Raw genomic sequence first — 24,580 nt, 5'->3', positions numbered from 1 at the left:
AGTAAAATAAATTTCATAACAGGACCAGAGTTCAGGTATCTCCATGTGTGGACACATTAACAATGCACTCATAATAGAGATTCCAAATGTCCATCCGAATAAAAAAAAAAAAGCCTGACCACCAGACAACTTTTTCTCCCCCAATAAAGATAAATTCCAGTATTTGTATGAACAGCCCAGGTTACAGGCAGGAGAGTTTCAGTTAGGGCAGCTGGGAAAACATGGACGGACAGCACAATATGACCACACAAAGAATGCAACAAGCATTGCAACAAAGATCCCACCCTGGAATGGGCTGTAAAATCCATCTAATAAAGCAGTATGTAAAAGACACCTCGAGAAACACATGGCTCCGTTTTTCAAAGCTCAGAGTAAATGCTCTAAAATGTAACCAAACTAGATTTCTTGTGGCACACATGCAGCTTATTTCAATACTCAATCACCAAGAGACTGGGAGGACCTGCACAGCCTCAGTGTTGGATCATTACATTGGTTTGAGAGCACTTTGAGGGAGTTCACTAACCTTGCCTTTTGACAAAAAACAAAAAAAACAATGCTATGCAGGTTTGAGGAGAACAGATGAACAATAAATTAGAAACCTTGAGTTTCAGTCTGAGGCATTAAGAGGATTTTTAAAAAAGCCTATCCCGCTGCCTACACCTCAGTCAGTACTGAGGGTGTTTCTGCTAATGAACTCTTCAGTGGACAATTAATGTATAAGCCCTTTTCAACAAATATACACCATGGTTTATGGCATTACAAGACAATACAGAGCATTGAGTGACCAATTAAATTAGATTTATGCATCACATTGGAGACGCTGAGTGAATTAAATAATCAGAGGAATACAGAGGCAAGTTATAGTATCTTACATACTTTTTTTTATTTATAACAATGACTTTCCAAGTTAACAATGATTTTTAAATGTCTACATGAATGAATGCATTTATCTACTTACTGCACTGATTGTTTTCATTTTATTTTTTTAATTAAAATGGACCAGTTTTGGGAATACTTGTATACATTTCCATAAACGTGACACAGAACAGCATTGTGGGTACCTTAGCCATCATCCCCTTAAACTACGCCACTCCATCATCATGAGGGAATTCTAATTTAACCCCTCATTTGATCGTTCAGTTGCTCTTTTTCTTCTGTTCTGTAGTTAGTTGATCCTTCCTAATTGTTCATTCCTCTCCACCTTCATCTTCTCCCTGTTCTCCATCCATTAGTAGGGCAGCATATTTACTAGCTGAGCTGAATTGCTGTAGGGACAAAAAGAAATGGCATGACCACAATGTCTGTGATGAACAAATTAAGAGTGGCATGAAGAAAATAATGTTCCAGTATTTGTTTCTGTTCAAGTTATTCCTAAAGTTCTACACCACTCGGTTCGGAACACCACCACTGATTTGTAGTTTCTACGAATCAATCATGTTTGGGGTCTAACTCCTCTTGCAATGTAGCCTACATTAAAAATGCTACATGAAAAAACTGATTCAGGGGTCAGGACCAGGTGAGGTACTCACAGGAGGAACGCTCTCTTCATATTTCTTTGGTTCTGAGGCTATTCTGGGATCTTTGTCCCGCCTGACCTCCTTCCTGTCAATACAAGAAGGAGTTTAAGAATAGTTTACTCAAAAACTAAAATTTAGTCATCCTCAAGTTGTTTTCTATACAATTAAAGAGAATAAGGACTGGGCTTGTCGAGATCCAAAAAAAAGGGGGGGGCATATGAAACATGTCATTCATATTTCAAAAGGCATGATTAATCTATTTTACTTTCCCCAAACAGAAAGCCTGAATGAAATCAGTTCATTATAAAATGGGATCTTATCTCTTTACAAGACTCAAATTAAACTGCTCCATTCATATAGATTTACCTTATAGAGGACCTATATAGATTATAGATGACCCTTTTGGGTTCCTCTAAGTTTTGGTTACCTGAACTTTCAAAGGTGGGACAGAAACCTCTCAAGTTTTATAAAAAAAAAATATCTCAATTTGTGTTTAAGATTAACTGAAGTCCTATGATTCTGGAACAACATGAGGGTGAGTAAATGACAATTTTAATTTTTGTGTCAACTATTCTTTTTAAGCATAAAATATGGGACAAGCAATATTCTGATATCATATTTTGCTCTGTGAACCCAGCACCTATTCTGCCATTACTGTAAATAGTTGGATTTAGTTCAGTGGCTAATGCTTGTTATGAATATAAAAAGAAAGATGCATTTTTGCCATCACTGCTTATGCGCTTTGTTCCAGCCCTACATGTCACCAGATTTTCAGCAAATAAACTTTTTTTTTTTACAGTCTCAATTGTAATATGATGCTGGAGTTTACTTTTATACTTATATAACTTCTTAAAGGTAGGGTAGGTCAGAATTGTCTAAAAAACTTTTATTCAAATTTGTTTAAACTGTCTTTATATGCCAATACATAATTAAAATGCAAGTACTCTGAAATAGAGAGTATAAAAAAATTGAGTGACTATAGTGTATTTAATCTTCAATAAACAGCTCATTAATTCCATTCAGTCCCACCTAAAAATGGGTGCGCGAGTGCGTGCACGTCGGCAGAGCCAGTAATAGCGGCGGTAGTCATGGCGACGGAGAGTGACAGTCGCGCAAGCAAATCACTTGTTTCGTCCCGAATGGAATTAATGAGCTGTGTTTTTTGAAGATTAAATACACTATAGTCACTCAATTTTTATACTCTCTTTTTCAAAGTACTTACATTTTAATTATGTATTGGTATATAAAGACAGTTTAAGCCAATTTGAAAAAAAGTTCTTTAGACAATTCTTACCTACACAACCTTTAAGTAAAATGTTCTACTTAAATTTTTTTATAACTTAGCAGTTCCAATTCACTTTCAATATACAGTAAACACTGGAGTTGGGAATCGAAAATCAAATACTTTTTGCATGTATCTGACCGTTTAAGTGTGCACCCGAAGCTCAAATTTCACGTTGCTTGTTCATGTTCCCCTTTGTCTCGGAGTGCACGCACAGATAGCCGCTTGAGGAACAGGGCGAGTTCTCTTTCACGCTTATAATAACTGTAATATCAAGCAAGGTACTGTGGCAAGCAGGGCAGGGCCGGTGGCGTGATTGGCGCGAGGCCGGTGGCGTGATTGATGAGTGCCACCTGCACCGATCTTGTATCTCTCACAGAGGAGCTTCGGAAGCATAAAAGGAAGCGTGATGATGACAGTGAAGGACGAGAGAGGACCAGGCCTGAACTTTTACGTTATGTTTTGTTTGTGTGTATGTGGCAGTCGACCCTGAGGGGCTTCTGCCTTACTTACGTTTTGTGTTTGTTTATTTTTGGATTATTAAAGTGTTACACGTTTGCCGTGTTAAGTGTTACTCATAACAAGATACTTTGTTACAGTCCCATTTCACGAAAGTCAGATTACATGATTTTAATGATTTTCACATTAAGTTTGCGACAGGAGCGAAAGTGCACCACCGGAAAGGGGGCAAATTAATTTTCTCTCAATAATCGTATTTTCATTATCACTGGAAGCCAAAATCGAACCTCAATTTCGATTAATCACACAGCCCTACTATACAGTCATGTAAATTTATAAAGTGCATGACACGTTCACATTAGTGAAAACTGCCTCACCTGTCTGCAGGCTCTCTCTGTTTGTCTTTAGTTGGGCAGTCAACCCCTCGTCCCCACCCCCCTCCTCCTCCTCCTCTCCCAACTCCTCCTCCACCTCTTCCCTGAGGCATAACTTTATCCCTTTGAACACCATCATCCTGGTTTTCATCTAGCAAACAGAACAGACAAGTGAGAAAACTGTATATATATATATTAGGGCTGTCTGTTAAACGAGTTATTAACGGCGTTAACCCAACCCATTTTAACGGCGTAAATTTTTTTAGCGTGAGATTAACGCCTAGTAGACATTGTCGCTTTTGCAACAACTAATAACGTTATTAAAACTACAACACCACACCGGATCTAGCTAGACCACAAACAAAACAACAGGCACGCCGCACACACTTGTTTGGGCTTGCGAGCCGGCCAAAGAGTGGATGAGAAGCGCAGCGCCGAGCCGCGTCTAGGATAACTCGTATCGCACATCGGACGCGCACTTTCTCAGTTTATGGACAGCAATAAATGGCGCCGCCGGTGTGTGTACACTCATAAAGTTTTATTTTAAATAAAAATTAACATTACGTTTTGAGTGGATAATGATGAGAGCGAGACGCCGAAATGGATGCCAATTTCCAGATTCTGAATGGAAAGTTTACTTTTCAAAAGTTGCCAAATGGTTCAATTGACAAGACCAAAGTGATTGTGTTTTTTGTCGTTGTGAACTGAGCTATCATTGCAGCACGTCCAGTCTGAAATACCACTTGATGGCCAAGCACACACACAGCTGATGCGTTTCTATGCCCACTCGTCAATACCAGTAACGTTACCTCATCAGTATTTCTTTCACCCTTTTATTGATGGACTGTGTTACATTGTGTGAGATTATTTGCTCCAAGTGAGAATGTTAGTGTGAAATTGAACAGTATATGCAAATGTTGTTTTCAATAAAAAAACATTTGAAAAGAGCATTAAAATGAGAAGAAAAAAAATAATGGGACAAAAAGAAAATCAAGAGACATTTAGAATAGATAAAAATGTGCGATTAATCGCCTGTTAACTATGACATTAATGCGGATAATCGCGATTAAATATTTCAATCGTTTAACAGCCCTATTATATATATATATATATATATATTCAAACGTTCTTGCCACTATGTCAAAATGTTATTGTGGAGACATTTACCCTTGCCCAATACAGTCTCCTCTGCAGTTTTGGGAGCAGCTAAGGGTGTTCCTTCCTTCTCATTAGCACTCCCCCCTGGGCTCCGTTTGGCCCAGGCATTTTCTTTAGGGGGAGGGGCAGGCATTACTTTCAGTGGGAGCCCTCCCTGATTGGAAGAGGGTGATGTACATGCAGGAGAGATCGGCTCATCCTCCTGGCCACTGAAGACTTCATTCTCTGAATGTTCACCATCTTGAGACCTAGATCCTTAACATCACAGATACAGAAATATATTTTTATTAATTTAACTACTGGATTTTTTGTTTTCCTCCTATCATTAGAGATCTTTAAACCAGCGTTATTTTTGTATTATTTATATACTATTATAGCATTAATTAATATTTTGTTATTCATTCATATTTTCAATTTATTTTAATTTGAAAGGATCAATAATTTGATGTGCTTTTGTCCTTTTTATTAGATTTAGTTTTTATATTTCTATTTAGCTTTAATTTATATTTATTAGTTTTAGCAATTTTAGTACATTTCTAATTTAAATTAATTTACATTTCACAAATTTTCTTAAATAGTTTTATTTAACAATAGCAACATTTCTTCAAACAGTCCGTCATTCATTCAATGCAATAAAAATAGCACTTCTACAGCCGTTTCTAATACCAGTTATAAACTGAGTTGGTTATCAGCTATCATATGAGAACATTAATCAGAATTGTAATATTAGTGCATCCTTAATCTACATTCTTTGATGAGGTATCTGCCAGGAACACAAATGTATTACCTTTAGGTTGTGAGGATTCACTTCCTGTGCGTTGCCGCTCTTTAAATGGCTCTTCACTTCTCCAACTAGGGTCTCTGAAGAAAAAGAAAACAAATTCAACTCCTAAAATTACTCATTAATCACCATTTAAATGTCAGTTTTTCAGAGACTCGATGGCTGTGTCTGAAATCACCCCCTATACCCTTAAATAGGGCACTATTGATGGGGCAGCCATTTGTAGTGGGGTCCGAAACCATAGTTGATGTTGAGTGCACTCATTCAATCCCACATTGCACCGTAATAACGAGTGTACAACCGATATACGCTCAACGGCTAGAGAATACCCATAATGCACTGAGTCGCCCAGGAGATGGTGCCTGCAGCTGAATCAAATCATCTACCCATTTTCCAAACCACGCTGGTCCAGCGTAATATTATTATTAATTTGTTATTAAATTGTTTAATTCAAGTTTATAAGCTAGTTTTCATGTCAGAGTTAAAGATAAGTATTGCCATTACTACTGGAGCTGCCAGTTTGCTACATTTCAAATGATTGTTACACAGCCTATGGAAAAACGGCAGCCATTCCAGCGCACTCAGTTTTCATCAACTCCAAGTGGACTAGTGGAGCAATGTAGGGAATAGTGAATAAGGGTATAGGGTAGGGCGATAAAACGGTATCGGTATTTATCGACGGTACATTTATATAACGCTTTTCTCGACACTCAAAGCGCTTTACATAGAAGGGCGAATCTCCTCAACCACCAATTTTGTAACATTTTAAGTTCATGAGTTTCTTTAACGCTTACTTTTAATATAATTTTATATCTTAATATAAGACAAAGATGATATGTATATTTTATTTTTGACTGCTAAAACTAATATAATTTTTTGTTTGCCTTAATGTGGATAAATAAAATAAAAAAGTGGTTTAAATTCAAACTTTTCTACTCGTCTTTAAAAAAAAAAAGGTAATAAAAAATGTCAATAGTTATCGATACCGAACGATATGAAACATTATATCGTGATAATTTTTTCAGCTATATCGCACAGCTCCAGTATCGGGGGCGATTTCAAACACAGCACAGATGTTCCTCAGCCGTATTCCATTTCATCCCATCAAGATTTTCCCACCACTAACAAACTTTCCAAGTAGACAAGAGTGTGGTTCGCTGGTGAGATACCAATTTTCGTATCTACCCATCTATTTCCCCCTTCTCACCGGTCTCTTGGTCGTCTCTCCGGGCCCCTGATCTTGTCATCCTCCAACTGTTTCTGGAGTCTATCTTGTTCTTTCTTCAGCCTCTCCTCCACCTCTCTCTCCTTGGCGGCCGTGTCCACAGGTTTGGCTGCCCCAAATATAGAGGAAGCCCTGCTGGAGCTTGTCGTGTTACTCTGAGGGGGCAAGCTTCCACTCTGTTCCTCCTCTTTTGGGATGCTCCGTGGCTTCAGGTTTAACTTGGGCCTCTGTGTAGAGGCTGGAACGAATAATCTCATACAATTAGAATAGGGAGACAACGTTTCTGATATAAAATTTGTATCTTTAAAGCTGACGTGTGTAATTTCTACATGAGCTATGTACCCCTATCTTCTCGTCCTTCATCCCTCTTTTCAAAATGCTCTTCACGATCTCCGTAGCGATCTCCATCACGCCGGTCAGGAAAATCTCGTCTGAAGCCACTGCTGAATCCTCTTCGTCCTTCACCACGTGAGTCAAAACCTAAGACAATCATATGACCGTAGCATTACTTACAAAGCAAACTGCAATAAATGTACACACCAAACATTCATGAACTCAAAGAGAAATTAAAGGGATAGTCTACCAGAAAAAATTAACATTCTGGCCTAATTTATTCACCCTTAAGTTGTTCTAAACCTGTATGAATTTCTTTATTCTGTTGAACACAAAAGATGATGATATTTTGAAGAATATGGGTAACCTAACAGTTGATGGACCCCATTGACTTCCATAGTATTAGAAAAACAATACTATTGAAGTCAATGGTTACCAACATTCTTTAAAATATGTTTTTTTGTGTTTAGCCGAATAAATAAATTCATACAGGTTTTTTCTGGAACAACTTGACGGTGAGTAAATGGTGACAATTTTAAATTTGGGGGTGAGCTATCCTTTTAATAACTTGCACTACCATTTTTGAGTAGAGTATCATAATAAATTCCACTGAACGAAACTCCACCAACCTCCACGATCATAGTCTCTGCTACCTCTGTCGTCGTAGCGATCTCTCCCACTGAAGCGATCTCGACCGCTGTCAAAACGATCATCACGCCTTGGAGCATCTCTGAATCGGTCAGACTCAAAGCGATCACGAGACCCTGCAAAAAGACACCACAAGGCATTACACAAAATAGTACAAACAACTGTATGCTAACAGTCAAACCAGATTTAAACTGATCTATATTTTACCTTTAATAAACAAACAAAATAAACTAAATAAGAAATATTTATATTGTAATCTCACTGTAAATGTTTTTATCTTACAGTACAAATAAAATATTAATATATGGTTGTCTTAATTTCTTTATTTTCTAACTTTCTAACAACTAAGCTTTTATTTTGGAAAACCACAAAGGCCCATAAAACTTATTTTTTAATGATTACATACACATTACATATTTTACATGCATTCACATACATGTACGTACTTAATTAAATTTCAGAATACTTAAATTAAATATACAATATACTTTAATATGCTCTACTTTTAATGTCAAAAATACTTTAATTTCACTTGATAGACATTCTCAAATATAATATATGCAAAGTATTTTGTTTAAGCATGATATACAGTTAGCATCTGTTTAACTTACGGTCTCCAAATCCGTCGTCTCGGCGTGGTCCTTCATCTTGCTCGCCACTGGGGCGTGCCCTCCAATCAGATTCAGTCTTATCAGGGCCACCGTCCATCCCACGACCGCGGTCTCTATCCCGGTCACGCCCTGACATTGATCCACCATCCCTCTCTGGAGGAAATATGACGTTAAATTTAATCAAGAAAGACACTTTCACAGAAGCAAAGACAATGTGAAGGAGTTTGCATATAATCAGTTCACCTTTGTCATTGGACTGATCTGCGATATCCACCCGGATCCGCCTGTTCCCAAGATTCTACACAAATTTGATGCAACATTAATTCAAAATAGAAAACAACAGCAATGCACTGAGGTCAGTATTTTATTGATGACCTACCTCCTCATTTAGACTGAGCGCGCGCAAGATTGAGTCAACATCATCAAATTCAGCATAACCAAATCCTTTAAGCCTTTCTGGGTTACTAGGCTCCCGTGGCAAACGCACCGCACTGATCTGATAATATACACAGAAGACACAGTTACACACAACCTTTACTTGTCAAGCAGCACTTGTCTCATTATCTAGACATCCCATTTTTAAACATGCATGCAGCATATCTACTGACCGCAAGTCCCCTGAAGAACTCCTTGATGGATTCCTCGCTGACATCATAGGGAAGGTTACCGAGGAAGGCAGTGTAGGGCGGCCCGCGTGGCAGCCGAGAGCGGTCAACGTTAGGCTCCCGTGCTGCACGAGGCGCAGTAGGCAAGATGGAGCGATCGATGGGAGGAGCTCGATATGTATCCTCCGTAGTATGCCAGGAAGTTGAGACTAATGAGGAGAATGGGACTTGATTACGACAGAATATAAATTTAATTGACTGGATTTCTAAATGGATCCAATCCCATTTACACCTGTATACGCAAAACAGATGTTAATAGCACATATACAATGAAGCACAACCTCTTACCAACCCTAGCATTCGGTCTTCTTAAAGGAGTAGTTCACTTTCAAATAAAAATGTCCTTATAATTTACATCCAAGATGTCTATGTCTTTCTTTAGTCGAAAAGAAATTAAGGTTTTTGAGGAAAACATTCCAGGATTTTTCTCCATATAATGGACTTCAATGGCAACCAACGGTTTGAAGGTCCAAATGTCAGTCTCAATGCAGCTTCAAAGGCTCGACACGATCCCAGCCGAGAAATAAGGGTCTTCAAACCCTTTATGAGGTTTTGGAAAACAACGCAAGTCCATTATATGGAGAAAAATCCTGGAATGTTTTCCTCAAAAACCTGGACATCTTGGATGACATGGGGGTGAGTAAATTATCAGGAAATTTTTATTTGAAAGGGAACTACTCCTTTAAGGCTGGAATACAGATGACTAGATTCTGCATCTCTGCAATGCTTTGGCATATTGACACCTAACTTTGCATGAGTCATTGCCACCTTACTCTGACCAAACCACATCCATTTGGTCACATTGCAACCTATTGGTCAAATTATAAATCCATTAAATCATAGGACTAGTAGTGTTGTCACGATACTACAATTTCTAATTTCGATACGATACCTTGAAAAATATCGATATTCGATACCATTTTCGATACCACAGAGAAAAAAAACTGCCACAATATTAAGGGGGTATTTTTATTTATTTAAAGCTAAATATAACAAGTCTAGAACATGACAATGAGATATATTTTACATGAACAAAAATGTCCTGAGTTCTATCTGTTAATATTTTTTAATTGGACCAGGGCTAACATGACCCGTTGTATTTGTATAACCTACTGTAATCAAAGATTAAAATATAGCCTACTGTAATAGGCCAAAACTGTTTTTTTGCTTTTTACTGTAAAAAAGCACTCAACAGTATCAAATTGGAGGATAGAGTGTCAGTAATGTATAATAATAAGATTAAACATTCAAATTTTAGTTAAAGGCATTTCATTATTGAATTCAGAGATGCCATTGTCTAGCTGTCTAGTTTAATTCATATCTGTGTAATCAAATTGATGATAATCGCTAATGAAGGCAAATTGCAGAATTAAATAATAATTTTCTGAATAAAGTTAAATAGGCACAAGTTAATTTACATTTGACCACAGTTAAACTTGTCGGTTTACTTCTCAGTTTACTTGTCGGATTCCTCAGTCAGATTATGTTAACTTTAAGAATTACGGTGAAAAAACGAGACAACACAGACTCATATCAACAACAATACTAGGCCATCTTGGTTAATGTTTCAGAAAAGTTAAAATGAGAAGAGTTACAGTGTTTCGTTTAGGATTGTTTTTAGCAGTGGGGAAAGGTCTGTCCAAACAACAAACACCCCTGATGCTGAGCGTAGCCTATGCTTGCTAAATGGTACCCCTGGAGCCTGTTCCTTAAGTCTGTTTTCACCTATAAAATAATTAAAAAAAATGAGTGATGTGAGTGATTATTGATTGTCAAACAATCTTTTGGGTGCCCGCAGCCCGCTCGCAGTGTGAAGCGCGTGTCTGCGCTATTCTCTGACATACCCGCTCGCAGTGTGAAGCGCGTGTCCGCGCTATTCTCCGACATGCCCGCTCGCGGTGTGTAGCGCGTGTCCACGCTATTCTCCGACTCGCTCGCGGTGTGTTTTTACGCGTGTCCGCGCTATTCTCCAACATGCCCGCTCGCGGTGTTCTTTATCAATCAACCAAAGCCAGTCGCGGGGGCGCCGCCCTCGCCATCTTTCCATTCACTTCACTTTTGCTATTTAACCAGAGCGAATGAGACGAGTGCGTCACGTGTGGTGTTTGTCAACGCGCCTTTGGGGAGAAGTGAAAGTGAAAGTTTGGCTAGTATCGATACTTCGGGAAATTAGTATTGGTACCGTTCAGATATTTCAGTATCGATATTTATCGAAATATCGATATTTTTGACAACACTAAGGACTAGTGACTGTTTTTTTAAATACATTTTCAGCCATTTTGCCTAAAATCCTCTTAATATAATTGCTCATTGTTGCAGTTGGTCTGATGCTCCCAGCCATGCTGGCATGACTTATTGTGCCATCTTAGTGCTTGGCCCTTTAACTGCTGCTTGCAAGTATAGCCATATAATCAATTTTGGCCAATTTTGCAGCCCTACAAACAGGCAAAAGCAAACCTGGATTTAAACAAATTTTTTTTATCTGATTTTAAATTGCAATCTCAATTTTTAATCAGAAAATTTCAATATATATTCCCCCAAACCATGTAGTTCTACTTCACATATTTCATATTTGATATTGAGCCAATTTAAGGAATGTTTTAATTTGTCATGCATCTCTCAGCAATGCGTCGGTTTAGATTTTAAAAGTCATGTAGTCCATTCCAGGATTTACTCACCATCTCCATCCAAGTCATCAGTCTCATCTGCCCAGCTGGTGGTCTTCGCGCTGGGGTAACTGGGGGGTGCACTGCCACTGCTATCATTCGCAAGGAAATCAGTCAGGGTCAGGGTCTTCCCCTTCTTCTTATTCTTCTTAGCTAAAGAAAGAATAACATTCTATGAGAATGCCAAAACTAAGCTATTTCATTATTTGATACATTTATGCATGTTAAAATTCACAATGAAATGAAAGTAGCAACAGATCTTTTATTCCATGTTGTGGAGTACATCTGAGTGAAAGATTTTTGAAAGGGGGGAAAAAACATAGGGTGTGGACTTCGTTCTATTTAACGGTTGCTGATTGGATTGATGCCAATCTGAATGCAAGCTTGAGGTTGATTGTAAGAAAGCGGCAGTGATTAAGCAGACTAAAGAATTGGAGGAGTCCGGTATACGCCAGAGAGAAATCGGTCATCATTTCACCAGAAAATTAGATCAGAATTATGACAATTTGATTAAGAATTAAAAACTCAAAAAAGGAAACATGCATTGATTAATTGTTTAAAATAATATCAATAACATGCATTTAGAAAACAGGGTGAATTTTCATTTCATGCCCAGTTTGACACTCATAGTAAGAAATATATTTTGATGTTCCCACCATAGCTTGGCCACATGGTGACAGAGACAACAGACAAAGTATGATTATGCAAAAAATGGATAGCTTGCCTTAACAGTGAAATGTCATTACACTTGTAGAGGATTTCCAACAGCAACCTCTCAACACACTTCATTAAACTGCATGAAACCCAAAACGGATGCTAATAGCCTTCGCACCACTCATTAAATGTTGAGTAATATCACACTTATGCAAAATACGTGCTGATACTATGCAACTAGGAACGGAAAAGGTGATAAGACACTCAGTGAGCCTCACCACCAGGGCTGTTGTAAGGGGAGGAGATGGTTCACTCAAATAAAAATGAATGGGAATAACTAACATGAAATATGGTAGCTTTAGTCCTGCCTTACAGTTATAAGAGCCAATGATTTTGTTCATATAGATGCATCGTCTATTTATTTATCTATTACGTGTTTGTGCGTTAATTAGACCAGCCAGAAAAACATAGAACAATTTATGATAGCCTACCATTGGTGTCAGATACTACTGATTCTTATAATTCAGTCTTTCCCTATTCAAGAAGATAGGAGCTGTACTTGCATAATGTACTATACATCTGCCTGGTTGTAACGTAAAAGACTTGAAAAATAACGTTCAATAATCATATTTTGTAATCAAATTAACGGTCCATGCATGTTGTTAACTTACTTGGGCACTATTTTTTGTATGCTTAGTCTAATATGGTTTAAACTACTGACACGTCAATTAATATAAGGAAATAATAGATATTTTGGTCGTGAATTCCTCGATTATTTTAATTAATCTAACGAATTTGTGAATTATTCAATAATGACTCAACAGAAATAAGACACTCGCCATCTGCAAGAGTAACGATGTAACTGCACTAAATTAATCCGTAACCACAAAAAACGATTCCGAAATCCCCACCACTACAATCGGTCCAGTCTAAAAGACCACAGAACGTCCACGGTTCCGTGCACGTGGTGAACCCTCCGGTCCCTCCTCTGGAACGTACTGCGCATACGCACCAAACACGGGTTATTAGCACCATTCAGAACTTTATGCACTATCATTGAACATAATATTTTCACTTTCCGCACACTAACCTTATGAACTACCACGTACATTAAATTACCCGAACATCCGTTTGCGAAACCTTGTCGCGTCCTAAAACTAAGGGGGACAACGAGACAGACGAGGCACATGATTTGGCCGCTAGCACACTGGCTAATTCATCTGAGCATACGGCTTCCCCAATGCGACTAATCCATGTTTTCAATGCATTTAACCAATACATTTGACAGCGCCGCGTTTGAAAAACGGATATAGTGAATACCATAACCATTACGTTTGAGCCCAAGAATGTTATACAAACTTATATATAGCTGTTTCGCAAAGAATCCTACAAATATAGGCAGAGCACGAGTGCGCATTATTCTTACCTGACGCCGCCATGTTGGAGAGTGTTCTAGTGGAAGAGTCCCGGATGAAGGCGTCAGGGATTTGTCACGGGGTTAGGCAGGCATCACACCCTCACTCACAACCCACATGATAACATGTTTTAGTAGTTGCACATTGCGAGGATGTATAATCATAACGGAAATTCCAGATATATAAATTGGCATAAATATTTTATAAATGGCATAAATATTTAATATAGGCTTATTTAACCCATCGTTTTAATAAAAATATTTTACTTTACTAAGGTTTATGTGTGTGTTCTGTAGGTAGGCCATTTACCAACCTTTATGTTCAGTTCCGTTGCTAGGTTTTCTGACCTCTTGTATTGTTTGTTGAAAATGGTCATTTGTTGGCTTCTCTCTGGTTGCTACTAGAAGACTGTTCTACGTTTATGCATTTTGACAGATGCTTTTATCCAAAGCAACTAACATTACATTACATTGAAAGTATACTGGTCATGCATTCCCTCAGAATCAAACCCAAAACCCATCAGTGCTCTGCTGTTAGAGCTAGAGGAACAGGACTGGTCTGCTAAGAATATTCATCTCTCCGTCCCAAGATCCATTTCAATGTGTTTTTTACAGTGCACACTGTAATTCATCTTTGAGAGGCTGGATGACTCCTCAACATTTGTGTTGAGAAAATAAGGGTTCGTATTTCTCTGTGTGGGAACTCAATGTGGTTCTCTCAGATGGTTTGCAACTTGCAACTTTCAACAAGAGTTAATAGAAATATAACATGATAATATAATTGTTTAATATTTTATCACCTGTTTAGATGACTATTGAGCAATGATTTTATCACTTTATTAATGTACATCCTTGTAGCTATACACAAGCATGTGGTACCATGACAATATAAACACCTTTCATACATTCATCCCCCGTTGGTGTGATTTATATAACAGCAAAAAATCATTATAAAGGCCAGATGATGCTAAGTATTTATTTAGTCATATAATACAGATTACAAACAAGACTATAATATGAAGTTATGATGATATTATATACTATAGCCTATGATATTAATTTGTATGTTGTATTATTTTTTTATTTTTTTAAAACGCGCACACACACACACGCACACACACACACACGCACACACACACACACACACACACACACACACTTTCATTGCAAATCCTTTTTGAAGAAATTAATTTAAATCTGATTTATTCTGTTCTGGTTTCAAATAATATTTTTGAATATTATTTATTTGATGCAAAATATATAGTGATGATTGCAGTTGCAGCGGTTACGGATGTAAAATCTCTCACCACATCTCCCTTGACAAGAGTTTGAGACTACACCAAAAAGACATTTAAACAAGAATTATGCAGAAGTGGTGTTAAAGGGGTCATGACATCCATCCATCTTCTTCCGCTTATCCGGGGCCGGGTCGCGGGGGCAGCAGTCTAAGCAGAGATGCCCAGACTTCCCTCTCCCTAGCCACTTCCTCCAGCTCTTCCGGGGGGACTCCGAGGCGTTCCTAGGCCAGCCGGGAGACATAGTCTCTCCAGCGTGTCCTAGGTCTTCCCCGGGGTCTCCTCCCGGTGGGACGCGCCCGGAACACCTTCCCGGGAAGGCGTCCAGGAGGCATCCGGAACAGATGCCCGAGCCACCTCAGCTGACCCCTCTCGATGTGGAGAAGCAGCGGCTCTACTCTGAGCTCCTCCCGAGTGACCGAGCTCCTCACCCTATCTCTAAGGGATCGCCCAGCCACCCTGCTGAGAAAGCTCATTTCGGCCGCCTGTATCCGGGATCTTGTTCTTTCGGTCATGACCCAAAGCTCATGACCATAGGTGAGAGTAGGAACGTAGATTGACCGGTAAATCGAGAGCTTCGCCGCACACGACAGACCGGTACATCGACCGCATTACTGCAGAAGCTGCACCGATCCGTCTGTCAATCTCCCGTTCCATCCTTCCCTCACTCGTGAACAAAATCCCAAGATACTTAAACTCCTCCACTTGAGGCAGGAACTCTCCACCAACCTGAAGATCCGCCCCGAGTACCTCAAGTCTCTGGATGTTGTGGGGCTGTCTTGGTTGACACGTCTCTGCAGCATCGCGTGGCGGTCGGGGACAGTGCCTCTGGGATGGCAGACCGGGGTGGTGGTCCCTCTTTTTAAGAAGGGGGACCGGAGGGTGTGTTCTAACTACAGGGGGATCACACTTCTCAGCCTCCCTGGGAAAGTCTATGCCAGGGTACTGGAGAGGAGAATACGGCCGATAGTAGAACCTCGGATTCAGGAGGAACAATGCGGTTTTCGTCCGGGCCGTGGAACACTGGACCAGCTCTATACCCTCTACAGGGTGCTGGAGGGTTCATGGGGGGTCATGACATGAGAAATCAAATTTTCCTTTATCGTTTGACATATAAGAACCAAAACATCCTGCAAGTTTCATAGTCTTCCTCGTTATAAGCAAAACATTTATGTAATCAAGCTCCAAACATGGCTCGTTTTGATATTGCAGGATCTGTGATGTAACACGGGCAACTATTTGCATATGACTGCCTTTAGAGCAAGACATCGATGAATAGTTATACATCATCACAAAATAGGCCCCATACACTGGCATTCAGTCACTTAATGGCTGACATTTTCCTACACTGAAAGTGAGCGTCGCGTCAAAAGCAAATAGAACCCATTATAATCACTAATGCTTTTACACTGGATACACTGAAAGATTGTTGTCTTTGACGTGTCCAGTTTAAATGGTATTGGTATCATTAACTGTATCCAACTGTATTGGATCTGACAGTAACTGCATCCCAAACCACAAGTAAATAATTTCATAATGCTTTGTCTGTAAATTATGGTTTTATATGGATAATGTTTTCAAAACACTTACTCACATGCGTTGATACTGTTTCCTACGCAATAACGTTAGCCAATCATAACAGTGGTGGTTTACTGACGGTTGAAAATAATAGTTTTTCCGCATAAACTGTGCAAAACTCTTTATTAACATTTTAAGTGAACCTTAAGGAACAAAAAAAAAAATATGACCCATTTAAAAGTATAGTCCACCCAATGGGTGGAATATCTCTTGTATAGGAGTGTAGAGTGTGTGTGAGAGAGATTTACTCTGATTGGTTGGAGGTCTTAGGGTAGCAGTTGTTGTTGTTGAAGTAGTAGAAGTTCTTGAGGTAGTAGAAGTGGGTGATGTGGTAGAAGCGGTTGAGGTGGTAGAAATAGGAGATGTTGTAGAAGCAGGTAAGGTCGTAGAAACATGTTGGCATGTGCTTGAGGGGTTGAAGACGACAAATCCTGGGAGATTCTGGACAATGGTGGTGGAGATCCAACTCTCATACTGTGAAACACGCGTGTAAACACCAGGAGAGTTGGGATCGGCACAGCCATAACCCCAGCTGGTGATACCAGACTGAACCCACACCAAACATTGCTTGCTCACCATTGGACCTCCAGAGTCACCCTACAGAAAGACAGGGTTTTTTTATTTTATGGGACTTACTTCTCATCAAACATGGCCAGAAAAAAACACATACATATATAAAAAAGAAGCACAGATAGACGTTTTTGCGTCAAGATATATTAGAAAAACATAATGGACTTTCAGATATGCGGCATGTTTTGATGTGCACACTTAATAATGATCTGGTTGACTGTTGTACCTGGCAGGTGTCTTTGCCTCCCTCCAATAAACCAGCACAGATCATGTTGTTGGTAACAGATCCAGAACCCAGCAGAGTATTACATTGATCATTAGCCACCACTGGAACCATAGTTTCCTGCAGAGTCCCAGGAGCAGCTAGGCTCACTGAACAGCGCACACACAAACACACAATCATAGTGTTGTTATGAGTAGATTTATGTGAACTAATGAGTTTGTATGTGTTTGTACCTCCAGACTGGACATCTCCCCATCCTGTGATCCAGCTGCTGGTGCCGGCACCGAAGACGCTGTTCTGGGCTGCCAGACACACGGGTCTAATATAGTCATTAAAGGTAACGGTGGAGGACAAGCGCAGCAGAGCGATGTCATTGTCATGTGTGTTGCTGCTGTAGGAGGGGTGAACGATGATTGTGACGACATTTCTACTGATTTCATTGGTATTGACTCCCTGTTGTGTCCTCTTTCCCAAAGTACACACGGAGACTGGATGCACTGACACTGATAACAGTCAGAGAATACAGTGAGAAAAGAAAACAATATATTCTACCAATTAACATTTGTTTAGGTGAATTTTACCCAGGTAAACAGTGAGCTGCCGTCAGCACCCATTCACTGTTGATGAGGGATCCTCCGCAAAAATGACCTCCATAGGTAGAGCTGTGCAGACTGACCTGCCACGGCCACGACCCCTCAAAGGCATCCACACCACCCACAATACGGGTGTTTAGAGGGACTTGTCCACAAACTATGAGAGAGAAAGAGAGAGAGATTATTCACATGGGATGATTTCATGGACATCCAACTGCATGTGACATCCTACAAATAAATTAACTGAATTAAATGATCTCACAAGAAACAGGACTATGTCCGAAATGTGAAGTGCTGATAAAATGTCTACTTTAAACATTAAGTGTAAGTCCTTACCTTGAGCAGATAAGAGCAGGGCCAAACTGACACACGTTAACCTCCACATCTTCTCAAACCGTCTCTTGTCTTGCAGAATGGATGGAGATGGTGGATGTGGTCCTCCTTGCCTCTCACAAACCATTTATATATTCACTGCTTGAGTCTTGTCACTTGTTTAATCACTCTAATGTCGCACTAATCCGTTTTTATTATTATTTTCTGCTCCTCACCCTGTTTTCACAATGCAGACCTGTTAAACATGTATTCTAGATCTAAGCATCTAAATACATTTTATTTCAGAGATTAAGAGTTTTGTTTATTTCTGTCTGTCTTGGGCAGGGTGTTCATGTTATTTAATCATGTGTTGCCCTTTGTTCCAACTTAGAATAATTAGTCACTCTAATATATCCAGACAATTATTATAACATAATAAATAAAGTCAAATATCAATATAAACAAACATATATATTGCATTATATTTAACACAGACTATTACTGGAATCTACCAGATATATATGGTAATACTTTAATTTAGGGTCCAATTCTCACTATTAAAGTTGCTTATATTAGCATGCATATTATTAGGATATTGGCTGTTTTAGTATTAGTTCGTATACATTAATGCCTTATTCTACATGACATTTATTAATTTTTATTAAAATTTGATTTTATTAAATATGTTTGCAACCTCCTTTTCCCAAGATAACAGCTCTGAGTCTTCTCCTTTAATGAAGGATGAGTTTGGAGAACACCTGACAAGAGATCAGAGACCATTCCTCCATACAGAATCTCTCCAGATCCCTCAGATTCCCAGATCCATGTTGGCGCTTCTTCTCTTCAGTTCAGCCCACTCATTTTCTATAGGGTTCAGGCCAGGGACTGGGATGGCCATTGCAGATCTTGGTTTTGTGCTCAGTTACCCATTTTTGTTTTTGATATTTGTTTTTGGATCACTGTCCTGTTGGAAGATCCAAACATGGCCCGTTATAAGATTTCTAGCACAGGCTGTCAGGTTTAGATTTTTTTTATCCCTGTGTGCACCAAACCCATCTTAAGTGTTTGCTGCCAAAAAAAGCTTTTTTTGTTTGTTTGTTTAATCTGTCCATAGAACGTTTGAAAAGTACATGATACTACTGGAACTTCAAACGGGACGGGTTCTATGGTCAGATGAAACAAAAACAAAAAAAGCTTTTTTTGGCCGCAAACACTTAAGATGGGTTTGGTGCACACAGGGATATAAAAGTACCCCATGTGTAAAATGAAACACTCTGCTGTATCTTTAATGCTGTGGGCCTAATTTTCTGCCAGAGGTCCTGGACATCTTGTTCAGATACATGGCATCATGGATTCGATCAAATACCAACAGATAAAAAATCTAAACCTAACAGACTGTGCTAGAAATCTTTTAACGGGCCATGTTTGGATATTCCAACAGGACATCCAAAAACCAATATCAAAATCAAAACAAAAATGGGTCACTGAGCACAAAACCAAGCATCTGCAATGGCCATCCCAGTCCCTGACCTGAACCCTATAGAAAATGAGTGGGCTGAACTGAAAAAAGAACATTTTAAATATAATTTCAAAAGGATTAACAATGCAGATTTATTTTTTACAGCCATGCATCTTTGATCATATTTACCAAGGGGGCAAATAATTCTGAACAGCACTGTGTATATGTGTATATATATATATATATATATATATATATATATATATATATATATATATAATTTAATATAAGGAAAATATATATTATATTCAAATTATGGCATGGTGTTGATCAACTTGTTTTTATTATTTATCATCAAAATTGTGGTCATTGATGAAGCCCCTTGATTTATTTTGAAAAATTAAATCATTATCAATCCTTTTTTCACATGTTTTCTGGGTTTCATAATGAAGATTAAACATTATAAAATGGATTGCTTGAATAGGTAAAGCATATTTGCAGCACTCACTGAGTCACCTGCCCTCTGATACACTTTTACAATGACTATGTAAAATGTACAACTGCCACATGCTGTTACTTATGTCATAATTAGTGTCTTAAATACTCTCAATTTTCTACTTGTCTTTCACCAACACCTTTTTTTTTGTATCTGTCACAAATCCATATAAACGGAGCTTAGTTTAATTGCTGTGTGAGGACGAATGTCTTCTCTAAATTATCAACTCACATTCTCTCCCATGCTCTGTATTTTATTATCTGAAAATAAATTAAACTGCCTATGTAAATGTATATATTTTGCATTGTATTATTCAAACATTACATAAAATCAATGAAAGAGAAACTAAATTATTTTTGATCACTTAATTGTGAATTTCTATACAGGTACTTTTGTAGATCTGAGGCCTATCGTGATTTTTCATTGTGATGTGTAACAAGCATGGCTGAATAGAACCTTTTTTAAATAATTGATAGTAACAGAAGTGTTTCTGTCTTATGTGGGACATCAGGAGGAACCTATTTTTGTCATTTATTATTTATATTTGACATTAAATCTTTAAGAAAATCAGTTTCCACTGTTCTTAAAGGAATTTAAAAAAATGCATATTATTGTGTCTTTATTCCATGCAGTGAATGATTAAATGTACAGAATGGTGACTCAAAGCCACTGTTGAAAGTCAAGCAGGTTTGGGAATAAATTAGCTTTTGGGCGAGCAAATTATGCATTTTTGGGTGACCTTAAGATTTAACATGAACACCTTGCTCCATTTAGACAGAGATTAACAAAACTCATAATCTCTGAAAACAAAACTTGCATTTAAGATCTTTGTTTAGTGAATCTAGTTCTAGAATACATGTTTAACAGGTCTGCATTGTGAAAACAGGGCAAGGAGCAAATAATAATAATAAAAACGGATTAGTGCGACATTAGAGTGATTAGATGAGTGACGAGCAGAGACTCAAGCAGTGAATATAAAAAGGGTTTGTGAGAGGCAAGGAGGACCACATCCACCATCTCCATCCATTCTGCAAGACAAGAGACGGTTTGAGAAGATGTGGAGGTTAACGTGTGTCAGTTTGACCCTGCTCTTATCTGCTCAAGGTAAGGACTTACACCTAATGTTTAAGGTAGAAAATTTATCAGTACTAAATTCTGCAATGGTCCTCCTCTTTCTTGTGAGGTAATTTCATTTACTTAATTTAGTTGGAGGATGTCACATGCAGCTAATGTAACGTATTTTTTTCTCTCTCAACTGTGTACGACCATCTCTTCCACCACAGGTTCACTTTCTCAGCTGAATGGTAAGAGCTCGTCTCATTCTTCAGATGTTATATATAGTCATAGCACAGAAATATGCATGTGTGAATGCATATTTCTCTCTCATAGTTTGTGGACAAGCCCCTCTAAACACCCGTATTGTGGGTGGCGTGGATGCCTTTGAGGGGTCGTGGCCGTGGCAGGTCAGTCTGCACAGCTCTACCTATGGAGGTCATTTTTGCGGAGGATCCCTCATCAACAGTGAATGGGTGCTGACGGCAGCTCACTGTTTACCTGGGTAAAATTCACATCACAACAATTCATCCAAACAGGCTCTGAGAGATCGTTTTTACACTATTGATTCATTTTCACATGTTTTCAGTGTCAGTGCATCCAGTCTCCGTGTGTACTTGGGAAAGAGGACACAGCAGGGAGTCAATACCTATGAAATCAGTCAAAATGTCGTCACAATCATCGTTCACCCCTCCTACGATAGTCAAACCAGTGACAATGACATCGCTCTGCTCCGCTTGTCCTCCACCGTTACCTTTAATGACTATATTAGACCCGTGTGTCTGGCAGCCCAAAACAGCGTCTTCGGTGCCGGCACCAGCAGCTGGATCACAGGATGGGGAGATGTCCAGTCTGGAGGTACAAACACATACAAACTCATTCGTTCACACATACATCTACTCATAACAACACTATGATTGTGTGTTTGTGTGTGCGCTGTTCAGTGAGCCTAGCTGCTCCTGGGACTCTGCAGGAAACTATGGTTCCAGTGGTGGCTAATGATCAATGTAATACTCTGCTGGGTTCTGGATCAGTTACCAACAACATGATCTGTGCTGGTTTATTGGAGGGAGGCAAAGACACCTGCCAGGTACAACAGTCAACCAGATCATTATTAAGTGTGCACATCAAAACATGCCGCATGTCTGAAAGTCCATTATGTTTTTCTAATATATCTTGAAACACAAACGTCTATCTGTGCTTCTTTTTTATATACCGGTATGTATGTGATTTTTTCTGGCCATGTTTGATGAGAAGTAAGTCCCATAAAATAAAATAAACCCTGTCTTTCTGTAGGGTGACTCTGGAGGTCCAATGGTGAGCAAGCAATGTTTGGTGTGGGTTCAGTCTGGTATCACCAGCTGGGGTTATGGCTGTGCCGATCCCAACTCTCCTGGTGTTTACACGCGTGTTTCACAGTATGAGAGTTGGATCTCCACCACCATTGTCCAGAATCTCCCAGGATTTGTCGTCTTCAACCCCTCAAGCACATGCCAACTTGTTTCTACGACCTTACCTGCTTCTACTACATCTCCTATTTCTACCACCTCAACCGCTTCTACCACCTCAACCGCTTCTACCACCTCAACCGCTTCTACCACCTCAACCGCTTCTACCACATCACCCACTTCTACTACCTCAAGAACTTCTATCACATCACCCACTTCTAGAACTTCTACCACATCACCCACTTCTACCGTCTCACGACCTTCTACTACTTCAGGAACAACAACTACTACCCTAAGACCTCCACCCAATCAGAGTAACTCTCTCTCTCATACACACTCTACACATTTATGCCTCCTTAACACCACTAATTTCTAATGCTTGTTTAAATGTCTTTTTGTTGTAGTCTCAATTTCTTGTAAAAAGAGATGTGGTGAGAGATTTGACATCCGCAACCGTTGCAACTGCAATTATCGCTGCCGCATAAACTGCTGTAGGGATTATGAAAAGCGATGCAGTAAGTCCACATACACAAACAAATACACATGCAACTGTTTATGGTGCTTATAGTTCTGAAATAAAATTAAAATCACGGAATCAGTAAATTACTCCATATCACACAATCTCTTTATGTTTTTGTGTCTCTGCAGGGGGTCATGGGTGGTAACTCTTGGTTGGCACAAGCTTCTACATGGCAACTTTTCAAATTCAACAAATTTTAAATTCATATAGCATACAAAATAATATGAAAAATATGAAAATCAGCATTAAGTGATAATATAATTTGAGTCTGTAATCTGTATCTGTGTAAGTGACTCAATAAATACTTTGCATCACAGGGTGTGTAAAGTCTTTTGCTGTAATAAATTACACCAACAGGGGACGTTGTTTTACAATAATTGAAAAGTATCAGAACAGTCACATAGAAAATAATAAACGGATTAAACACATTAATCATAAAACTCATCAATTACTGATAACTTTTGGTCAATGGAGGCTTATGAGATGTTGAAGTATACTGCTATGATGAAACACTGGCATGGTCAAACCATTAATGAGTAAATATGTCATTTTACATTAACTTTTGTAAAGCTTTGTTTCTAACAAAACAGTGACTTACCACCACCACCACCACCACCCAAAAAAAAAAAAATCTATACTGACCAGCAATGTTGTTAAACAAATTTCTGACAACAACAAAGATAATATTAGTTTGAAGTAGGCTAGAAAAATATCCTAGTGTGTTAACAATGCTACATCCAAAGGTCATTGTGGACTCATGGGACATTAATAAACACGTGCAGCATTTTCATTAAAATAACTAAGCTTTTTTGTTATAGACCTTCATTTTTCCATAATCTTTAAATGGTTGCAAATATACATCTGTGCTCATTTATTTCCTAATTTGTGCTATATTATTTTAAATCAAGTATATGGAGGCATTCTAAAAAATAAAATCCCATTTAATAGGCTACATCTGTTAGGATGTGTAAGTGACAAACTACAGTAGTCAACATTTGAAGTGGATCAAAACCTTTTATCAAAGTTATACAAGAATTACAACAATACCCGTTCTTGTCTTATGAGAACTTTGATTAACTTTTTTGATCCACTTCAAATGTTGACAGCTGTATAGAGTAGGCTAACTACTAGAATTTTACACTCAACATCTTATAATAATGTTAAAATTGAATACAAAAATGATCTTCAATAAATCATGTTGATGATGTTGTGGTAAAAATGTAATCAAACCGTAAAAGCTTACTCA

General features: G+C 38.6%; 3 protein-coding genes across 6 annotated transcripts; 1 reads left to right on the top strand and 2 right to left on the bottom strand.

Annotated features, from left to right (window-relative positions):
• Nucleotides 1-728: 728 nt before the first annotated feature.
• eif4bb (eukaryotic translation initiation factor 4Bb) lies at nucleotides 729-13,899 on the bottom strand. 4 transcript variants are annotated; one of them, XM_079628996.1, is made up of 14 exons: nucleotides 13,800-13,899; nucleotides 11,732-11,872; nucleotides 8,997-9,202; nucleotides 8,768-8,884; nucleotides 8,632-8,686; nucleotides 8,389-8,541; nucleotides 7,759-7,893; nucleotides 7,139-7,276; nucleotides 6,779-7,034; nucleotides 5,578-5,651; nucleotides 4,800-5,045; nucleotides 3,636-3,783; nucleotides 1,530-1,602; nucleotides 729-1,265 (listed from the first exon to the last, which is right to left on the bottom strand). In XM_079628996.1, the coding sequence occupies exons 1-14, from the start codon at nucleotides 13,810-13,812 to the stop codon at nucleotides 1,188-1,190; spliced, it is 1,833 nt and encodes a 610-aa protein (XP_079485122.1). In that variant the 5' UTR covers nucleotides 13,813-13,899; the 3' UTR covers nucleotides 729-1,187. The 4 variants fall into 4 exon arrangements, with proteins under 4 accessions (XP_079485122.1, XP_079485123.1, XP_079485124.1 ...); XM_079628997.1 differs by lacking the exon at nucleotides 1,530-1,602 and having other exon boundaries at nucleotides 730-1,265; XM_079628998.1 differs by lacking the exon at nucleotides 3,636-3,783 and having other exon boundaries at nucleotides 854-1,265.
• Nucleotides 13,900-15,029: 1,130 nt separating this feature from the next.
• Nucleotides 15,030-18,506, bottom strand: LOC307006992 (trypsin-like; the record flags this gene model as incomplete). Its single annotated transcript, XM_079628543.1, has 6 exons — nucleotides 15,030-15,121; nucleotides 16,909-17,257; nucleotides 17,457-17,602; nucleotides 17,687-17,956; nucleotides 18,072-18,203; nucleotides 18,383-18,506. 6 exons carry the CDS (start codon nucleotides 18,504-18,506, stop codon nucleotides 15,030-15,032), a joined length of 1,113 nt encoding a protein of 370 aa, XP_079484669.1.
• A 2,862-nt stretch (nucleotides 18,507-21,368) lies between these two features.
• Nucleotides 21,369-23,413, top strand: prss60.1 (serine protease 60.1; the record flags this gene model as incomplete). Its single annotated transcript, XM_079628542.1, has 7 exons — nucleotides 21,369-21,417; nucleotides 21,597-21,617; nucleotides 21,703-21,871; nucleotides 21,956-22,224; nucleotides 22,311-22,456; nucleotides 22,663-23,128; nucleotides 23,219-23,413. 7 exons carry the CDS (start codon nucleotides 21,369-21,371, stop codon nucleotides 23,380-23,382), a joined length of 1,284 nt encoding a protein of 427 aa, XP_079484668.1. The 3' UTR covers nucleotides 23,383-23,413.
• Between the last annotated feature and the right edge of the window lie 1,167 nt (nucleotides 23,414-24,580).

The sequence above is a fragment of the Phoxinus phoxinus genome, assembly GCF_949152265.1.
Source record: "Phoxinus phoxinus genome assembly, chromosome: 11".
NCBI classification, from domain to species: domain Eukaryota; kingdom Metazoa; phylum Chordata; class Actinopteri; order Cypriniformes; family Leuciscidae; genus Phoxinus; species Phoxinus phoxinus.
The sequence above is the reverse complement of the archived record's forward strand: the minus strand, read 5'-3'. Positions and strand labels throughout refer to the sequence as shown.